General features: G+C 35.0%; 1 protein-coding gene across 3 annotated transcripts in view; it reads left to right on the forward strand.

Moving 5' to 3' along the window:
* Nucleotides 1–16,520, forward strand: part of CRYBG1 (crystallin beta-gamma domain containing 1) — a 280,505-nt gene that overhangs the window by 231,942 nt on the left and 32,043 nt on the right. For all 3 annotated transcript variants that reach the window (XM_074187268.1, XM_074187269.1, XM_074187270.1), the window contains 5 exons: nt 2,662–2,788; nt 3,928–3,963; nt 4,926–5,077; nt 6,069–6,195; nt 6,288–6,433. In XM_074187268.1, the coding sequence (XP_074043369.1) occupies nt 2,662–2,788; nt 3,928–3,963; nt 4,926–5,077; nt 6,069–6,195; nt 6,288–6,433 (588 nt within the window). The remainder of the gene's footprint in view (nt 1–2,661; nt 2,789–3,927; nt 3,964–4,925; nt 5,078–6,068; nt 6,196–6,287; nt 6,434–16,520) is intronic.

Genomic DNA, 16,520 nt, shown 5'->3' on the forward strand with positions numbered 1-16,520 from the left:
AGCCTGGCCAAACTAGGAAGTCCTATATTCAATTAAAATTTAAAAGGAGTCCTAACTATAAAATAATGAGATTGTATTGCTTGTCCAGCTCTTTAACTGACCCTGAAGGTCATTTGTAGAGAGGGGATTCAAATATGTTTTCATTTACATGGAATCACCATTTGGAATAAATGAATAGATTCTGAAATTGGCAAAACTTATTTGGATATAGAAGCTCTGAAATGTTACTGCTGCTTCTGCCTCTGTTTTGAAGCTTATTGATTTTAGATATATTTTATATTATGAGGTAGTAAAAAATAAGTATTCTAGAACAGAGATGGGGAATGAATCTGTGATTGCTTAAGCATGGAGAACTCCTAGGTAGGAAAACCAGTGTAGGTTGACATTTTTCCTGCAATTTATAGTCTAGGTCATTGCCTGGAAGATTGAGATGTGAAAGTGTCTTGGCCAGGTCATACAGTGTTTATCAGGGGCAAATTTAAATCCAGATCTTCTTCCTGACTCTTGGGACATCCCTCTCTCCACTGTTTAGCTCTGCCTCTCATAACCATACCCCAAATAGTGAATCATGAGACTAATTAAAACAATACCATAAGATACTTGTTTTTTCCCCTGCTTGGGTTGTGATTAACAAATCGTGTCAGAACAGAATTCAAGAAAAGTGAATCATGCTTAAAATATCAGTTTTCAGATTCCAAAATCCACCCATGGTTGGACTTCTATCTCAAAATGTCTTTTTGCATTAGCACCTAGTAAGCTTTGGTTAAAAGGTTCAGAAGTACTTTGGGAAGACCCTTTAGGAAAAAAAAAATTCTTTTCAGACACTAGATTAATTTTGGTTAACAATTAATTCCTAATGATTTTTGCTCCTTTTATATTTGTTTGTTATTTCTAAGAGGGAAGCTTCCAATGAGAGACAATGAATACAGAGGCTTTGCAGTTTCTAGAAGAGTCTGGGCCACTGATAGGTTGGGGTCTGCCTAGGGTCCGCCAGCTAGGATGTGGCTTCCTTCTTCAGGCCCACTCTATCTGCTACCTCACACTATTATTAGTTCTTAGCATTTACATGGAAACCATAAATCTCCACTGAAATTAAAAATATAAACTTGCCCTTGGAATTTGAGGTAGTAAGAAAAAGAGTCCTAGGGGTAAAAATCTAAGAGTTATTCACTTGTGGGTTAGCCAGAGAAATTAGTCATACCATTTCTGATGAATTTTTAAAATCAGTTATACTGAACGAGTCATGTCATTCTAGCAGTAATGGTGGGATGCTTCTATATCATTAAGACCTCATAATTTAACATCAATTTCTGGGGCATTAAAAGCTTGGTCTTTGTGCTTAATAGCAAGATAATGTATATTGGGGATACAACCTAAAATCTTATCTGTCCTGAGGCTAACAAATGCTAACAAAAGTTAAGGAAACTTCAAGGGACTCCACCCTTAGACTACATTTTCTTGTGGTTCAGGTGTGTACCTTTTAAAATGATTTTGTTTAAATAGCCATGCAGGTAGGGGATTAGAGAAATAATATTTCAAAGTAGGGGTTTAGATTTTCCACTTCTTTTCCATTCTTTCTTTCTATAGCTTCCAACATTTCTTCTTCTCCCTCCCCCCTCCCCCCCACCTCCCACTTTTCCCTTTTTTATCACTGACACTGCTTTAGTGGAATTCTGATTTCAAATCCCTGAACTAATAAATTAATTTATTACTCAATCACTAAAATGTAACCAGGAGAAAAAAACTAAATGCCCTTGAGCCATGACAGTGGAAAGGAGACCTAGAAAGAGGGAGGACACAAATTGTTTTATGGGCAAAAGTATTTACTTTAATTTCCCGTTAGTGCAGCCTACCGAGAAAAAATGTCATAAAAGGTTTACCATTGGTGAATTGATTTATTCATCACCTGTTGAACTGAGGTATTATGAATGCCATAAACATTGCATTTCCTTTTTAGATGTTATCAGGGAAATTAGGTAAGTTCACTATGGATTCTCCTAATTCTAAGAAGATATTACTCTGTGTGTGTGTGTGTGTGTACATACGCAGTTATTGATCAAGAACTCTTAAGAGGAGATCTGAGACATTAAATTTTTTAAAAACAATATTTAGGTATAATTGATTTCCTTAGCAATCTTATGCAAAGGAAATGCTTTTTATTTTATTCATTTAAAAAAACCATAATATCAAGAAGTGTTCCAGAAGTTTCAATTGATTGCCTAAACTAAAGGGTCTATGACGTAAAAAACTTAATAAGCCTTGATCTTAGTGATAATGGAAGTTCTGTAATGCACTGTTTCTATGGCATCAACAACTTTTCAAAACATAGCTAGCATCCAGAAGCTAGCAACAAAAGGCATCTGAATAGTCAAGAAGGAGTCAAAGAATTTTCACACTGACTTATGGGACCGAGTCTTCAATCTGAGCATGTTTTAGAGCATATGTTAACCTCTGATAGTAGAGGAAGTTCTTCACCAAAAGCTCCCAACATTAGTGAAATCACAAGTCTGATTTTAAAAATAATAAATTTCCTACATTGTTTAATTTTTTTCCTACTTATTGATGGACACCTATCTAATTAAGCCTTGTTTTTCCAGGGAGACTGCATATTTAAATAGCTCTGTATTTTAATTTCTGCCATTCTTTTGGGTATATGTTTAGATGGCTGGTTTATGAAGAACCTGGTTTTCAGGGTATTCCTTTTGTCCTTGAGCCTGGTGAATATCCTGATTTATCTTTCTGGGACACAGAAGAAGCATACATTGGATCAATGAGGCCCTTGAAGATGGTAAACTGATAGTACAGATTTGAGATAATATTAACATTTTTAAAGGACAAAATGCAATTGTGCAAATAAGTATTAACTTTCAAAGAGGTTAACTTGAATTTCAATAGACATATTTCAGTGAAATAACAAATTGCTTAAAATCTTTTTGAAACTAATCTTTTGGAATTGCTTTCAAAGACAATTTTAGGCTCCAAATCAACCCTGGTTGATGAGTGTTTGTTCAGCAATATTTCTGTCATCCATTCCACTATTCAACCATTGGTTCCCCTAATTCAGATGGACTTGAGGACAATTCTCAAAACCACACAATTCAAGCCCAAGTTTCCTGATTCTTAAGTCCATTGATTTTTACATCCCTATTTTACTCATTTTAAATAAAAAATGTTATTACACATCCTGAGTCAAACATATGAGTCACAATACTTGGCTCAAAACATTTGGCTCTTTCCAAGTCCATTCTCCAAGTTATTGTGGATATTTACTAGATGCTTCAAGTTCTTAATACTGCTCAAAAAAAGGAGTTTTTAAAATATATGAGAGCAACTTCTTTGTCACTGAAATAAGTTTCTCACTGCCTCCCAAGAGGACTTCTTTGAAAGAGATGGTACTTGAATGAATAGATGAATGTTATTTTAAACCACTCATATTGCTTAAAAATCACACCTCATATTTTGCATTTGAATCCCAGTGACTTGAAGCCTTTTTTTTTAAAGGCCATCAGAGATATACAGGGTGTGTCCCCCAGTGGGCCTGAAGACAGGAGTCTTTGATCTCCCCGACTTCCAGACTGGTGTTCTTTGTCCTAAATGTTACTGCTTTTAATGTTTTACTTCTTGCCTTCATTCTCCAGAATGTTTTCAGTTGTCCTTTTATGAGTGTTTGCACAGCAATATGTCTGTCATCCATTCAACCATTCAACCATTGTAAAAGGATCCAAATTTTTTAGGGTAGTTGGTTGAAGGTCCATTTTGGTAGGTGTGGGGAAGGGGATTGGTTCCTCTGACCCAGATAGACTTGGAGACAATTCTCAAAACTATACAATTCAAATCCAAGTTCTCTTATTCTTAAGTCTATTGATCTTTATATTTTTCCACGTTGCTCCCAAAAGAATGACAGATTTTTGGGGTTTTTTTTTTCAGGGTGGTCGCAAAGTTGAATTTCCTGCAGATCCAAAGGTAATAAAAAAATCAACTATACATTCCAATGCCTCTTATTTGTAGGGAACAGTAATAGAAGTAGATCTGGGCTTATGGTGCTATCAACATCCTAGAATGGATACCACTTACCCTGATGCAATTTGACCAGGTGTCTGTAATATAGGTTTTTTGATTTTGTTTTGTTTTGATTTTGATTTTTGCAAGACACTGGGGTTAAGTGACTTGCCCAAGATCACACAGCTGGGTAGTTATTAAGTGCCTGAGCCCGGATTTTGACCCTGGGTTCTTCTGACTCCAGACTGGTGCTCTGTCCATTGTGCCACCTAGCTACCCTTGTAATATGATTTTAGAGAGAGAGAGAGTTACCTGCTGGCACTGAGAGGTTAAGTGACTTTTCTTAAGGTGAGTCACTCATCCAAGAAGTATGAAAGGTGGAGCTTGAGCCTAGGTCAATAATAATTTATATAACTTATTGCCCTAAGCACTTTCAATATAATCTCATTTGATGCTCACCAACAACTCTGTAATAAGGTGCTATTATTATTCCCATTTTACAAATGAAAAAATCGAGGCAGGAAGAGGGGTTAAGTGACTTACCCAGAGGCTCACAACTAATAAGTGTCTGAGTCAAGATCTCAAATCTTCCTGACTCCAAGCCCAGTGTTCTACCCACTGCATCACCTGGTTACCTTTAAGGGACTTGCCAAAGGTCACGTAAACAGTAGCTGGCTCTTTGACTCCTATGCCACAGTTACCTCTCACAACAGGACATATTTAAGTTAAATTTTTAAAATAATATTTTATTTTCTCCATTACACGTAAAAACATTTTAACATGAGTTTACTTCATAAATTTAGTAAATGATAAAAGGCATTAATTTAGTTGTGATAGTTATAAATATTTTAAATGGTTGTTTAATATTTAGCTATCTGGCCATATATGTTCTTACAAATTGATAGCATGTTTCATTTTTACTTTAGGTCATTATATATGAGAAGCCTTTTTTTGAAGGAAAATGTATGGAATTAGAAACAGAAATGTGTAATATCATAGACGGAGATGAAACAGAAGAAGCTGGAGAAGATAATTTGTCATTGAAATCAGTAGGGTCTATAAAAGTTCTAGGAGGCATGTAAGTGGAAAGAAATCATTAGCATCATTTTTCTCTAATAAATTAATAATACATGTAGTCTTTTGTCTGAGTCACAGTAGCATAATGGATTTGTGTCCCTAGCCGCCTACTGCCAGAAAAGAATCAATCTGAGAGATGGCCATTGGACTGTCAGAGTATGAATAAAGCTTGGAATAAGCAAAGTAACAATTATTGTCCTGTTAAAAAATCAAATCTAGTTTCTTGGATGAATTAATTAGCTAATTAGTGATGCCATACTCCAACCAAATTATGACTGAATATAGTGATGGAAGATTTTTTAAAATTATCATTAAATTGTTACAGATTGTTTTCCCAATTCAATGTTGGATTATATGATTGAACCTGCCATTGTTTAACTATAAATATATAAATGATCTTAAATGGCTTATTTTTATTGACCTTTTCAAGAACTCCATTATATGAAATTACTTTTCTTTCTTGACTTGATATAAAGTTCTTTTCACTTAATTCTTTTTGCTAAGTGCATTTGTCTCACTGACTTATAGCTCCCTCAAGGAAATCCTGACACATATTTCCTTGGGTTATTATTAAATTTTCTTTCTTTTTTACTTTCTTTTATTTTTTTTATTTAGTATTCTATTTTTCCCTAGTTACATGTAAAAATAATTTTAACATATGTTGTTGAAACTTTTGAGTTCAAATTCTCAATTTCCCTCTTCCCATGAGGAGAAAGCAATTTAATATAAATTATAAATGTGTAATCAGGCAAAACATTGCCATAATAGTCAAGCTATGAAAGAAAACATAGACTCCCCCAAAAGAATTTTCTTTCATTTTAGAACAGAATATGTATGATGTAATTCATGAAGTTCTTTATTATAATTTTTATTAGTTGTTGAAAATGAATAAAAATTTGGGGAAAATAATTAATATTATCTTTGTTATTAAAAATGGAATAAAAATTTGGAAACTTTATAAAATTCAACTACTTGTTTTTTTTCTTTCATAGTTGGGTTGCTTTTGAAAAACCAGGATTTACTGGACATCAGTATTTGCTTGAAGAAGGTGAATACAAGGAATGGCAAGATTGGGGTGGCTATGATGGAGAACTGAAGTCTTTACGACCTATATTAGGTGTAAGTGCAAAGAAAAACTGATAGTATTTGAATAGTCTTATTAAATTATGCATACAAATCTTTTAAACTTTTGGCCTTTTTTTTTTAAACAGGATTTTTCAAATGCTCACATGATAATGTATAGTGAAAGAAATTTTGGAACTAAAGGTTCGAATATTGATGTATTAGGAATTGTTGCCAATTTGAAGGATACTGGCTATGGAGTGAAGACACAGTCCATTAATGTGTTAAGTGGAGTGTAAGTAAAATAACTGCATTTTAAAAATGATTGTTTTAATGAAATGTTTTAGCATTATTTAATGATTTGTCTTTGCCTATCTCTTCTTACTTGAAAACTTTGGTTACATGATCTCTCTCTAACATGACTGGAGTTCATCTATATATTCTCATTGTGAATGATTCTTTTTTTTTTTTAATTTTTAGAAAATTTCCATAACATAGTATAGTAAAACAAATGATTACACATGAAACTGCAAAACCGCTATGTAAAACTTGCTATTCCTCTTAAATATACAAGTTACATAAATTTCTTTTTTTTCTCTTTCCTTTTTTTTCTTTTTCCTTTTCTTCTTTCTCTCCCCACCCCTTGACCCTAGAGATGGCCACCATTAGACACAATAGGTATATTATTCTATACATACTTCTCTTTATCAGTTTTTTCTCTGGATGCCAATAGCATCTTTCTTTCTTCACATGTCCTTTATAATTAATTTTGACTGATAATTACTCATATATATATATATATATATATATATATATATATATATATTTTAATTTTTTAAATTCCCCCTAGCATCTGCCCTAAATACTTGAAACCTCCCTCTGGTACTTTTACTGTTTGTTTCATGGATTTCAGAGTGGCATTTGATTTGCCTTCCTATTGTTCCTCCCTCTGAAAACATAGCCAGCCTATTTCCTTGTCCTCATGAGAATCCTCCATATTACTTCTTGTGCATAAATCACTGGTAGTAACCTGAAGCTCACTTAAGCTCACCATGCATCTTTTCCATTACCCTTTAGGTAACCTACAGATTTGATTCTTTGAGATAGTGGTGTTCTAGGATTCATATCTATTTTCATTATTTATCATCTACATGTCTGATGGATATGTCTTCTTCATCTCTCTTCATGCTTCTCCTCTTTAGTCTCTCTCATTTTTTTTTATAAAAACTGTGATTTCATTGTATGGATTAGCCTATAAGGTGACATGTTAGATTGTAGACTGTTTTTAACTCAAAAAAAAATCTCTCTTTTCATGTGAGTACCTTCACATAATAACTATCCTCTACTTTTAGAAAGTTATGATTCAGATTAATTGATTTTTCTTATTTATATTGATTTTTCTTATATTTTGGTTTTTTTGGTTTCTTTCTTCACTGTGATTTTTACATGGACATAATTTTTTTACAGGTTTGAATCTTGGAGTGAATAATTGCATACTTTAATGTTTAGAAAATATTTTACTAAAATTTATTTCAATACAAATCACTTTCAAACATTGCCTTCTCTTCCCCCCAACCCAAATAGTGCCTTTCACATAAATCAGATTAAAACAAAATAATAGAACAGTTGTGACTGATGGCACATCCCATTTTTCATTTTTTGGTGGTTTACCCTTCTGTTAAGAGAAAGAAATGTGAGTAAAAAAATTTTTTAAATGATTTAATATCAATTAATTTGGTCATATGCTTCCTCAACCACTGCCTTGCTCCGCTAAAGTAGAACCTGATTATATCTTTACTATTCTTCACATTCTCAATACTCTTGTATGTGGGATGAAGCTTAGGACTTGTAGCTCTTTCTCTGAGTAGGAGATACCTTTTATTGTTTCTTAATCTTCACTTTTTAGAATCTTAACCAACTTTTCCATTCAGGAAAATGGTACAGGCTCTCCTAAAAGTTTTAGTATGTTTTAAACCTCTGATAACTTTAAACTGGGCACTTGGGTGGTACACTGTATACACTACCAGACCTGGAGTTAGGAAGATTCATCTTCTTGAGTTCAAATCTTGCCTCACATACTTACTAGCTATGATCCTGGGCAAGTCATTTAACTCTGTTTTCCTCAGTTTTCTCATCTATAAAATGATTTGGAGAAGGAAATAGCAAATAGCAAACCACGCTAGTGGTTTGGCCAGGAAAACCATTTTAAATTATACCAAGTCTTTTAGGTCACCTTGAATATGTTTCCCTGACTTTTCTTTTGTTGTACTGGATTACTTTGCAATACTTTTCCTAATTTACTGAGTGTAAAGAACTGGAATCAAGTATATGACCAGATCACCGTCATTCATCCAGTGGGAGGAAGCACAGAAGTGTTCAATTGGGTTTCTTCTGTTCATTAGCACATGGGGGATAAGATAAAAGTGGAACGTTATACCCATCCCCTGAGCCATCCTTTGCCTTCCCCCCTCAGACCTCACAGTGGTATGTTACTGTATTTTTTTGTGTTTGATGAAATGTAAGACATCAGAGGATCCCACTCAGGATGGTTTCTCTGAAGTCTTGAACTCCAGATCTGAGTGAAATGATTTATTTTGCTTCAGCTTCATTCTTACTAGAATTTTTATACCCTTTACTTTGGGAAGGGCTCTTACATTTACAAGGGGGCATGTATGAACAGGTGGCTGACTTATTCATGTTTTTTGCATGCAAAGAGAGATTTGGAAACATCTCCACTCATCTGATAGTTACAACTGCTTCTTTTCCTTCTGCTCTGCTGCAGAATCTTAAAATCTTAAAAAAAAGTTGTTTGGAGCCAGATTATGAAGAGGAATTTGGATTTTATACTAGAGGCAATAGGGATTCATTGGAGTTTTTTAAGCAGGGAATTACTTAGTCCTGATGTTTGGGACAATTTTTCCTTTCTTTGAAAGTAGGAGAGGTCATGACAAAGTCTTGAGGTGGAGAGTCCAATTAGAAGTCTGTAACAATGATATGGATGAGATATGATGAGGGCTTAAAGTAAGGCGGTGGCCATGAGATCAGTAGATAGCACTGACTAGATATGGTCTTAAAGGAAAATGAAGACTCAAGAATGAATTTTGTGAATTGGAAATAAAGTACTATCCTTAATAGGAATATGAATTTGGAAGAGGCATGGGATCATGGAGAAAGATAATCAATTTATTTTAAATGCTGATCATGAGATGTCTACAGGGCATCAATTTGGAAACATAAAACAAGGAGCTGAATATACAGGAAACAGAAATACAGGAAAAGGATTAGGGCTAGAAATCTAGATGTTGGTATATCTGAATAGAGATGATCATCCCTTGGGGGCTGATGGGATCACTGAGAGGTGAAGAGAAATAAAAGAGGACAAAGGACAAAGGCTCCACCCAGAGTTAGAGATAGGAAGATGAATGATGATTCAGCAAGGAGACTGAAAAAAAGTGGCCAGATAGGTAGAAAGAGAACCAAGAAGTGGCAGTGTCAGGAAAAATCCAGGCATGGAGGTGATTAAAAGTGTCAGCTATTGCAGAGAAATCAAGAAGGAAGAGGACTGGATCACGAATCTCAAAAGATTATTTATTTTTATATGCATGTATAATTTGTTCTTCCCATGTTTCCCCAAATGAGCAGCAACTAAACTCCTTCCCCCCAAAGTAAAACTCTAATGAACAATGTTCATACTCTAGCAAAATAAATCCCCATATTGATTATTCCTGAGCATGTGTCTTTCTCTCTGCATTTTGTTTATCACTTCTGTAAAATGTTTCATCTTTAGTATTGAACTTGTGGTTTATCACTGCATTGATCAGAGTTCTAGTCTTTCAGTTTGTTTCTTTGTAATCTGATTGTTATTATATAAATTGTTTTCCTAGTTCTGTTCACTTCACTACATATATTCTTAATGGTCTTTCCCATTTCCTCTGAAACTTGTATTTGTCATTTCTTATGACTAAATAGTATTCCATTATATTCATATATGATAATTTGTTAAACCATTCCCCAACTGATGGACACCCCCTGACTTTCCAGTTCTTTGCAGATATCAAAAAGAAAAGAGCTACTGTAAATATTTGTATTCATATGGGCCAGTTTCCTCTTTCTTTGCTCTCTGGGGCATGGGCCTAGTTACTGGTAACTGTCTTTAATTTTTTTCATTTAGACCTAATTCCAAACTGTTTTCCAGAATATTTGGACCTAGCTACATCTCTATCAGCAGTGTACTGGTGTGCCTATTTTCCCAATATTTGTCATTTTCCACTTTTGAAATTTATTTAGATCAAGAATTTTCATCCTCTCTATCATTGGACCCTTTTGGATCACCTGGTGATTCCTATGGACCACTTTTCAGAATAACATTTTTAAATCCATACATTATATAGAGTCACAAAGGAAACCAATTATATTGAAATAAATATAAATTTTGTTAAAAAAAAGTTCACAGACCCTAGTCTCTGACTTTCCTTTTTAGCTCTATCTCTATGACACTGATTCTTTCTCTGTCCTCTCATTCCTGACTACTGCATTATTGAACTGTGTAATAACCATTCTTTTCAAGTGTAACCCAAATTTATACCTTCAACTTTGACCTCTTTTCGAAACAGAAGATACATATATTTCCACTTGCCTTTAGCACTTTGCCTCTTGAATGTTCCCTTAAGCCTACTTTTTCTTCTAACAGTTATTTCTGCCATCAGCACCATTTATCTAGTTTTCCCATATTTAAAACATTGGGGTTTTAGTTGATTGTTTCTCATTTCATATTCATTTACCAAAATTTAGCCATCTAATATCTGTAGCACTCATGCTCTTCTCTCTGTCTCTACACTCACTATCTTAGAATCAACCTTATTTCTGCTCAACAGGAATATGACCAATAGGTTCTTAACACTGGTCATGAAGGAAAATGAAGAATCAAGAATGAATTTTGAAGTTGTGAATTGGAAATAAAATGCTACCCTTGATAGGAATAGTGTAATTTGAAAGAGGAGTGGGATCATGGAGAAAGATAATAAATTTCTTTTAAATGTTCTCTTTAATCCATCTTTCATACTGTTAGCAAAATAAATTTCTGTGCACATAGATCTAAGGATGCCTCTGTTCTTTCAGAACTCTCCCATGACTCCCTTTTATCTGTGGAAAAAATTTCAAACTCTTTTGCATATGACTTTCAAGGTTCTCATCAGATTGGTCCCACCTGCCTTCCCCAGTTTTTCACATACTCCAAGCTGAACTGATTTCTGTCCCCCAAAGGTATTCTTTTTGCCTTTCCTGTTTCTATCAATTCAACAGGTATTCTACTCACCCTGTTCTCTGAGCCTCCCTCACCTTTACTGCCAGTACTTTGTCCCAATCAAACGACATTGCTTCATAGTTTTTTTCTCTAATTTCTCAGTTATAGCCTTTCCCCAATAATTGCTCTTAACACCTGTTTTGCATCTCTCTTACTACAATTATCATGGAGAATTTTGCATTTTATTTATCAGTGTTTTGTTTTGTGCTGTATCCCTCAATGGATTGTAAACTTTACATGAGTTGGCAGTTAACTATGATTGCCAAAGAGCCTTGTGTGATCTCGGACTCCATTAGGAGAGACATATGCTCCCTTCACTCTGCAATCTCTGGAGTACATCTAGTGCTCCATTCTGGGCATGGCCTTAAGAAAAGAATTTTCTTATTTGGAGGATGTCCTGGGAAAGCTAATCCACATAGTGAAGGGCTTTGAGGTCTTGCCAGAATTGGTTAAAGGAAACTGGGATAGTTTAGCCTGAAGAAGAGAAGGTTAGGATATGACAGCTGTCTTCAAGTATTTGAAATGAAAGAGGATGAAATTTGAGCAAGGGGTTGAAATTATCAAAGAGGCACCTTTAGACATAATGTAAGGGAACATTTCTTAACAATTAGAGGTATATACAAAAGTGGAATGGACTAGCTAGTGAGGTTAGTTGGTCCTACCTGAAGATTTTTAAGCATTAGTCCCGAATAGCTTCTTTAGGTTGCTCTATGGTCCCTCCCAATTCTGAGATTTGGTGATGCCATCTTATTCCAACTTGGTGTCTTTTATACTGATAGAGTGAATTTCCTCTTCTGGAAGTTCACATCTCTAGTCCCTGACCCTATATATCTTCTGCTCAGATTCTAATACTTAGACCCTATATAAATGTGTTTTGAATAAATAAGTAAAAGAATTCTAAATTATAACTTTGAATATACAATATTTGGAGCACATCCTGTTTGTAAGTTGGAGACTATCATATCCAGTAGATTTTTTTCTTTTTCTAAAAAGGATTTAGATTAATCAAGCTCTTTGTTTCACCTCCCCCCGCATAATTTTTTTTAGTGAAAAAAAGTTTTTTTAGTTTTAGTCTTTATTTCTCACTGAAGACTTCAACAAAAAGTCCCATACCGAGGAAATCACATATCATAGCTGTTTTAAAAAGTAGGCCCTCAGTAAACAGGGAGCCTTTTTTGAAATTCCTGTTTTGTTGCAATAGCTTCTAGGATGACTCAGTATGTTTTTATCACCCTTGGTGATTCATTTATTTGCTCTAGAATAGAATATAAAGTTTTACATAAGATACATTTAAATCTGACCAGTGAATTTAAAGGAAAAAATGATACTAGTTTTTACAAAAAAATTCATGGTAATTAGATTACTCACATTACTAATTAGATTTCAAGTGCTATACTGAGTAACATCTCTAAGTGATTTGAGCCATTATTTCTACTCAAAGTGAAAACTTTGCTCTTTGAAATTTTTCTCTAGTAAATTAAATTCTCTAGTAAATTAAATTCTCTAGTAAAATTAAGTATCATTTTACAGTGTAGGGACCAGTGAAATTAAAGTGATGCTACTTTCATTTTTCTTGGTCCATTACAGAAAACCTAACATGCATTACCCCAGTCATATCTTAGTTTTGTTAGCTACACACTTTATAGAGCAATTATGCTATCTGCTTGGGGCTTGTTGGCACTTGTGACTTTTTCTTTTCTTTAATGCTGTAAACAAGGAGTGTTCAGGTGTAGACTCAAAATGCACAAATGAGTTCTGTCCACTCAAGGGAGAAGCTGTGAGGAAGTTTCTTTGCAAAAAAAAAAAATCTAGGTCTAGATTTGTTAAAATCTGAATTTAGCAATATATATATTATCTATATTTTCTATCTATATCTCTATTACATATCACATAACCTATCTGGTAAATTTTAGAGGCTCATTACGGGGAAAGTGAGGACACCCTCATTTGATGCACCTATCCTATGTAGGAAATGATGTTAAATTATACTTGTTAGCACTTGTATAACTAACTTCCTAGTAAAATAACTTCCTAGCTCTCAAGAATCCAAGTTGGTTTATTTTGGTGTTAGATATTTCTTTCAAATGCTAATAAGTAATTCACTTATTTTTATTCCTCAAACTCTCCCTCCCTGCCTCCCCCCTCCAAAAAACATTCACTCAGATAGTATAGTCAAAGATAGTTCTGCAGCATAAAAATGTTCATTTTTGATAGCCAAACAAGTCCCTTTGGGAATCTGAAAATTCATTATTGGATTAGAACATGCTCTTCTGGCATTCACACAATATAAAGTGTGTATAAGGAAGGCCTTCAGCATATTGATGGGAGGTGGGGAGAAGCAGGGAAGCTCTTCCCTACCTCCTCACTCCTCCACCCTCCCCTCCCCTTGTCCCCCATGGAGAACTTATGGCCAGACACAGACAAAATTTTCATAATTGAACAGGCCTCCCCAGGTTGTGATTTCAGTTCTGTAGGAAATACTTTGATGAGGTCCAAATCATTCCTTGCCAGAAGAAAATAATGTCTTATAGAGGATACTGAAAAAAAACCCAGTATGGGAGATTTGATTTGACTCAGTCAAGACGTGGTATAGTAGAATGTAGATAGTGTGGTTCTCAGAAGTTGGTAGGAATTAGAAATGAACCTCACTTTTTATCCTTTATAATAAATATTCATGAAAAGGTATGTAAATCAGATTTTTTGTGATCTCAATTGTAATTTGTTGTGATACTGAACACTGCAAAGGAACTTTTTGTGGTGTAAATAATTAACCCTACTTGTTCCCATTTGTAAATCCTTCTTTGTGTGTGTGTGTGTGTGTGTGTGTGTGTGTGTGTGTGTGTGTGTGTGTGTGTAGCTACAGGAATGGGAGACACAAAGAAACTTTTAGACACACAGAAAATCAATTCTTGTTGCCTACCTGAAGCCACAAATTGATGATATGAGCATTTGCAGTTCATTTTAAGGTATTTATAGACCTTAACTTAAATCAATCCTTTCTGGAGTGCAAAGGAACTTTAGAAATCATTTATTTCAATCTCATTAGAATCAGTGAGGTGGTTCAGTGCTTAGAGTTCTGGACCCAGAGTCTGAAAGACCTGAGTTCAGATTCAACTGTAGATACTTAACAAGGTGTGTCTCTGGACAAATCACTTAACTTCTGTTTTTGTTTTTTTTTTTTTTTTGTTTTTTGCTCTGTTTTTAGGTTTTTGCAAGGCAAATGGGGTTAAGTGACTTGCCCAAGTCCACACAGCTAGGTGATTATTAAGTGTCTGAGGCTGGATTTGAACTCAGGGACTCCTGACTCCAGGGCTGGTGCTCTATCCACTGCACCACCTAGCTGCCCCAAAATCAGTTAACTTCTGTCTGCTTTAGTTTTCTCATCTGTAAAATGTGGATAATAATTGCTCCTATTTTCTTTGGTTATTGTGAAGATCAAATGAGATATGTAAAACCAGCACAAAATAGCTGCTAGTAAATTGCCTGTTTATTTCCTTCCATTCATTTTATAAATGAGGAAATTAAGGTTCAGAAAGGTAATGTGATTGTTCCAGGTTGAATAATTAATGGAACATAGGCTTTTAGGATTCTTAATCCAGTGCCTTTCAGTTATGTGATGTGATTTAATCTGCCAACAAGATTAATTTGTTTACTCTGTAGCCAGTGTTGTTAGGTATGCTAAGTGTTGGGGGCAGGGGGAGAATATACAAAGGAAAAGCAAAAAACAACCCAGTCTTGCATTTGAATGAGGGAGAGAATATATACCTATAAGAAGCATACTCTAATAGGTGAAATGTAACCTTTTAGAAGAAGGCACTAGAGTTTTGCTTACAAGACCACTGTTTTAGGAAAATAGACATTTTAGGAAATAGAGTCAATAGCATCTTTTATGTTTCTCATGTCAGTTTATAACGTCAGGTGACTGGGAAAGAACCTTAGATTTGGAGTCAGAGAACTTGTGTTCAAATTCATCTTGTTAAACCTTGTGAAAATCATTTAATTGAGGCCTCTCAGAATCCTGATTTTCTTATGTGTAAAATGAAGGGATTAGATACTAGTATCACTGGATTATAGATTTAGAGCTAGAAAGGACCACTGAAGTCATCAAATCCAATATCCGTCATTTTACAGCTGAAGAAACTGAGGCTTAGAGAGTCCAAAGTCACAAGAACAGCAAAAAGGAGGCAGAATTTGAATTCAGGTCCTCTGGACTCTTTTTTTTTCTTTTTTTTTAATTTATTTTTTTATTCTCACTTTGTACAAATGTTTTTTTACATTAATAAAATATTCTTGTTTACAAGTAAACAAAATACCCCTCAACCCCCATGAATATAGATAGACATGCTTGGGCAAAAAAAGTAAAGGGGAGAGAAAAAAAAATTAAAATTTAAAAAAAAATAATAGTAATAATTGTAGGTATGGCCAGGTGGCGCAATGGACAAAGTACCAGCCCTGGAGCCACGAGCATCGGAGCCCATATCCAGCCTTGTAAACCCAATAATCACCCAGCCATGTGACATGCAAGCCACCCGATCCCCACTGCCCTGCAAAAACCAAAAAGAAGAAAAAAAAGACCCAAAATAAAATAAAATAGTAATGATAGTAGGGGTGGCTGGGTGGCAGACAGAGCATTGGCCCTTGAACCAGGAGCACCGGGTCCAAATCCGGCCCCAGACACCCAAAGATCACCCTGCTATGTGGCCCCAGGCAGGCCATCCAGCCCCACTTGCCCTGCACCCTCCCCCAAATAATAATAATAACAAAAAAATGTGCTTGAGTCTTTGTTCCAACACCAACAACTCTGTCATGGGTGGATCTCATTCTTTATGATAAGTCCATCACAGAAGTTACTTCCATATTTTTCCACCTTTGCCATTGCTGATCACAACTCCCTCCTTTCTTATTTCTCCACTACCATGTACTCTATTTTCTCTTTCCTTTCACTATGACTCTGCTGTAGGGTCATTGACTGGCTCAGCAGACAGATCCCTGGTCCTGGGGCCAAGAAGCCCTGAGGCCCCCATACTACCCCTTAGGCCCAGAATCCACCTGGCCCTATGGTCCTGGGCAGGCCATCCAA

Source organism: Macrotis lagotis, chromosome 5 (assembly GCF_037893015.1).
Source record: "Macrotis lagotis isolate mMagLag1 chromosome 5, bilby.v1.9.chrom.fasta, whole genome shotgun sequence".
NCBI classification, from domain to species: Eukaryota; Metazoa; Chordata; class Mammalia; order Peramelemorphia; family Peramelidae; genus Macrotis; species Macrotis lagotis.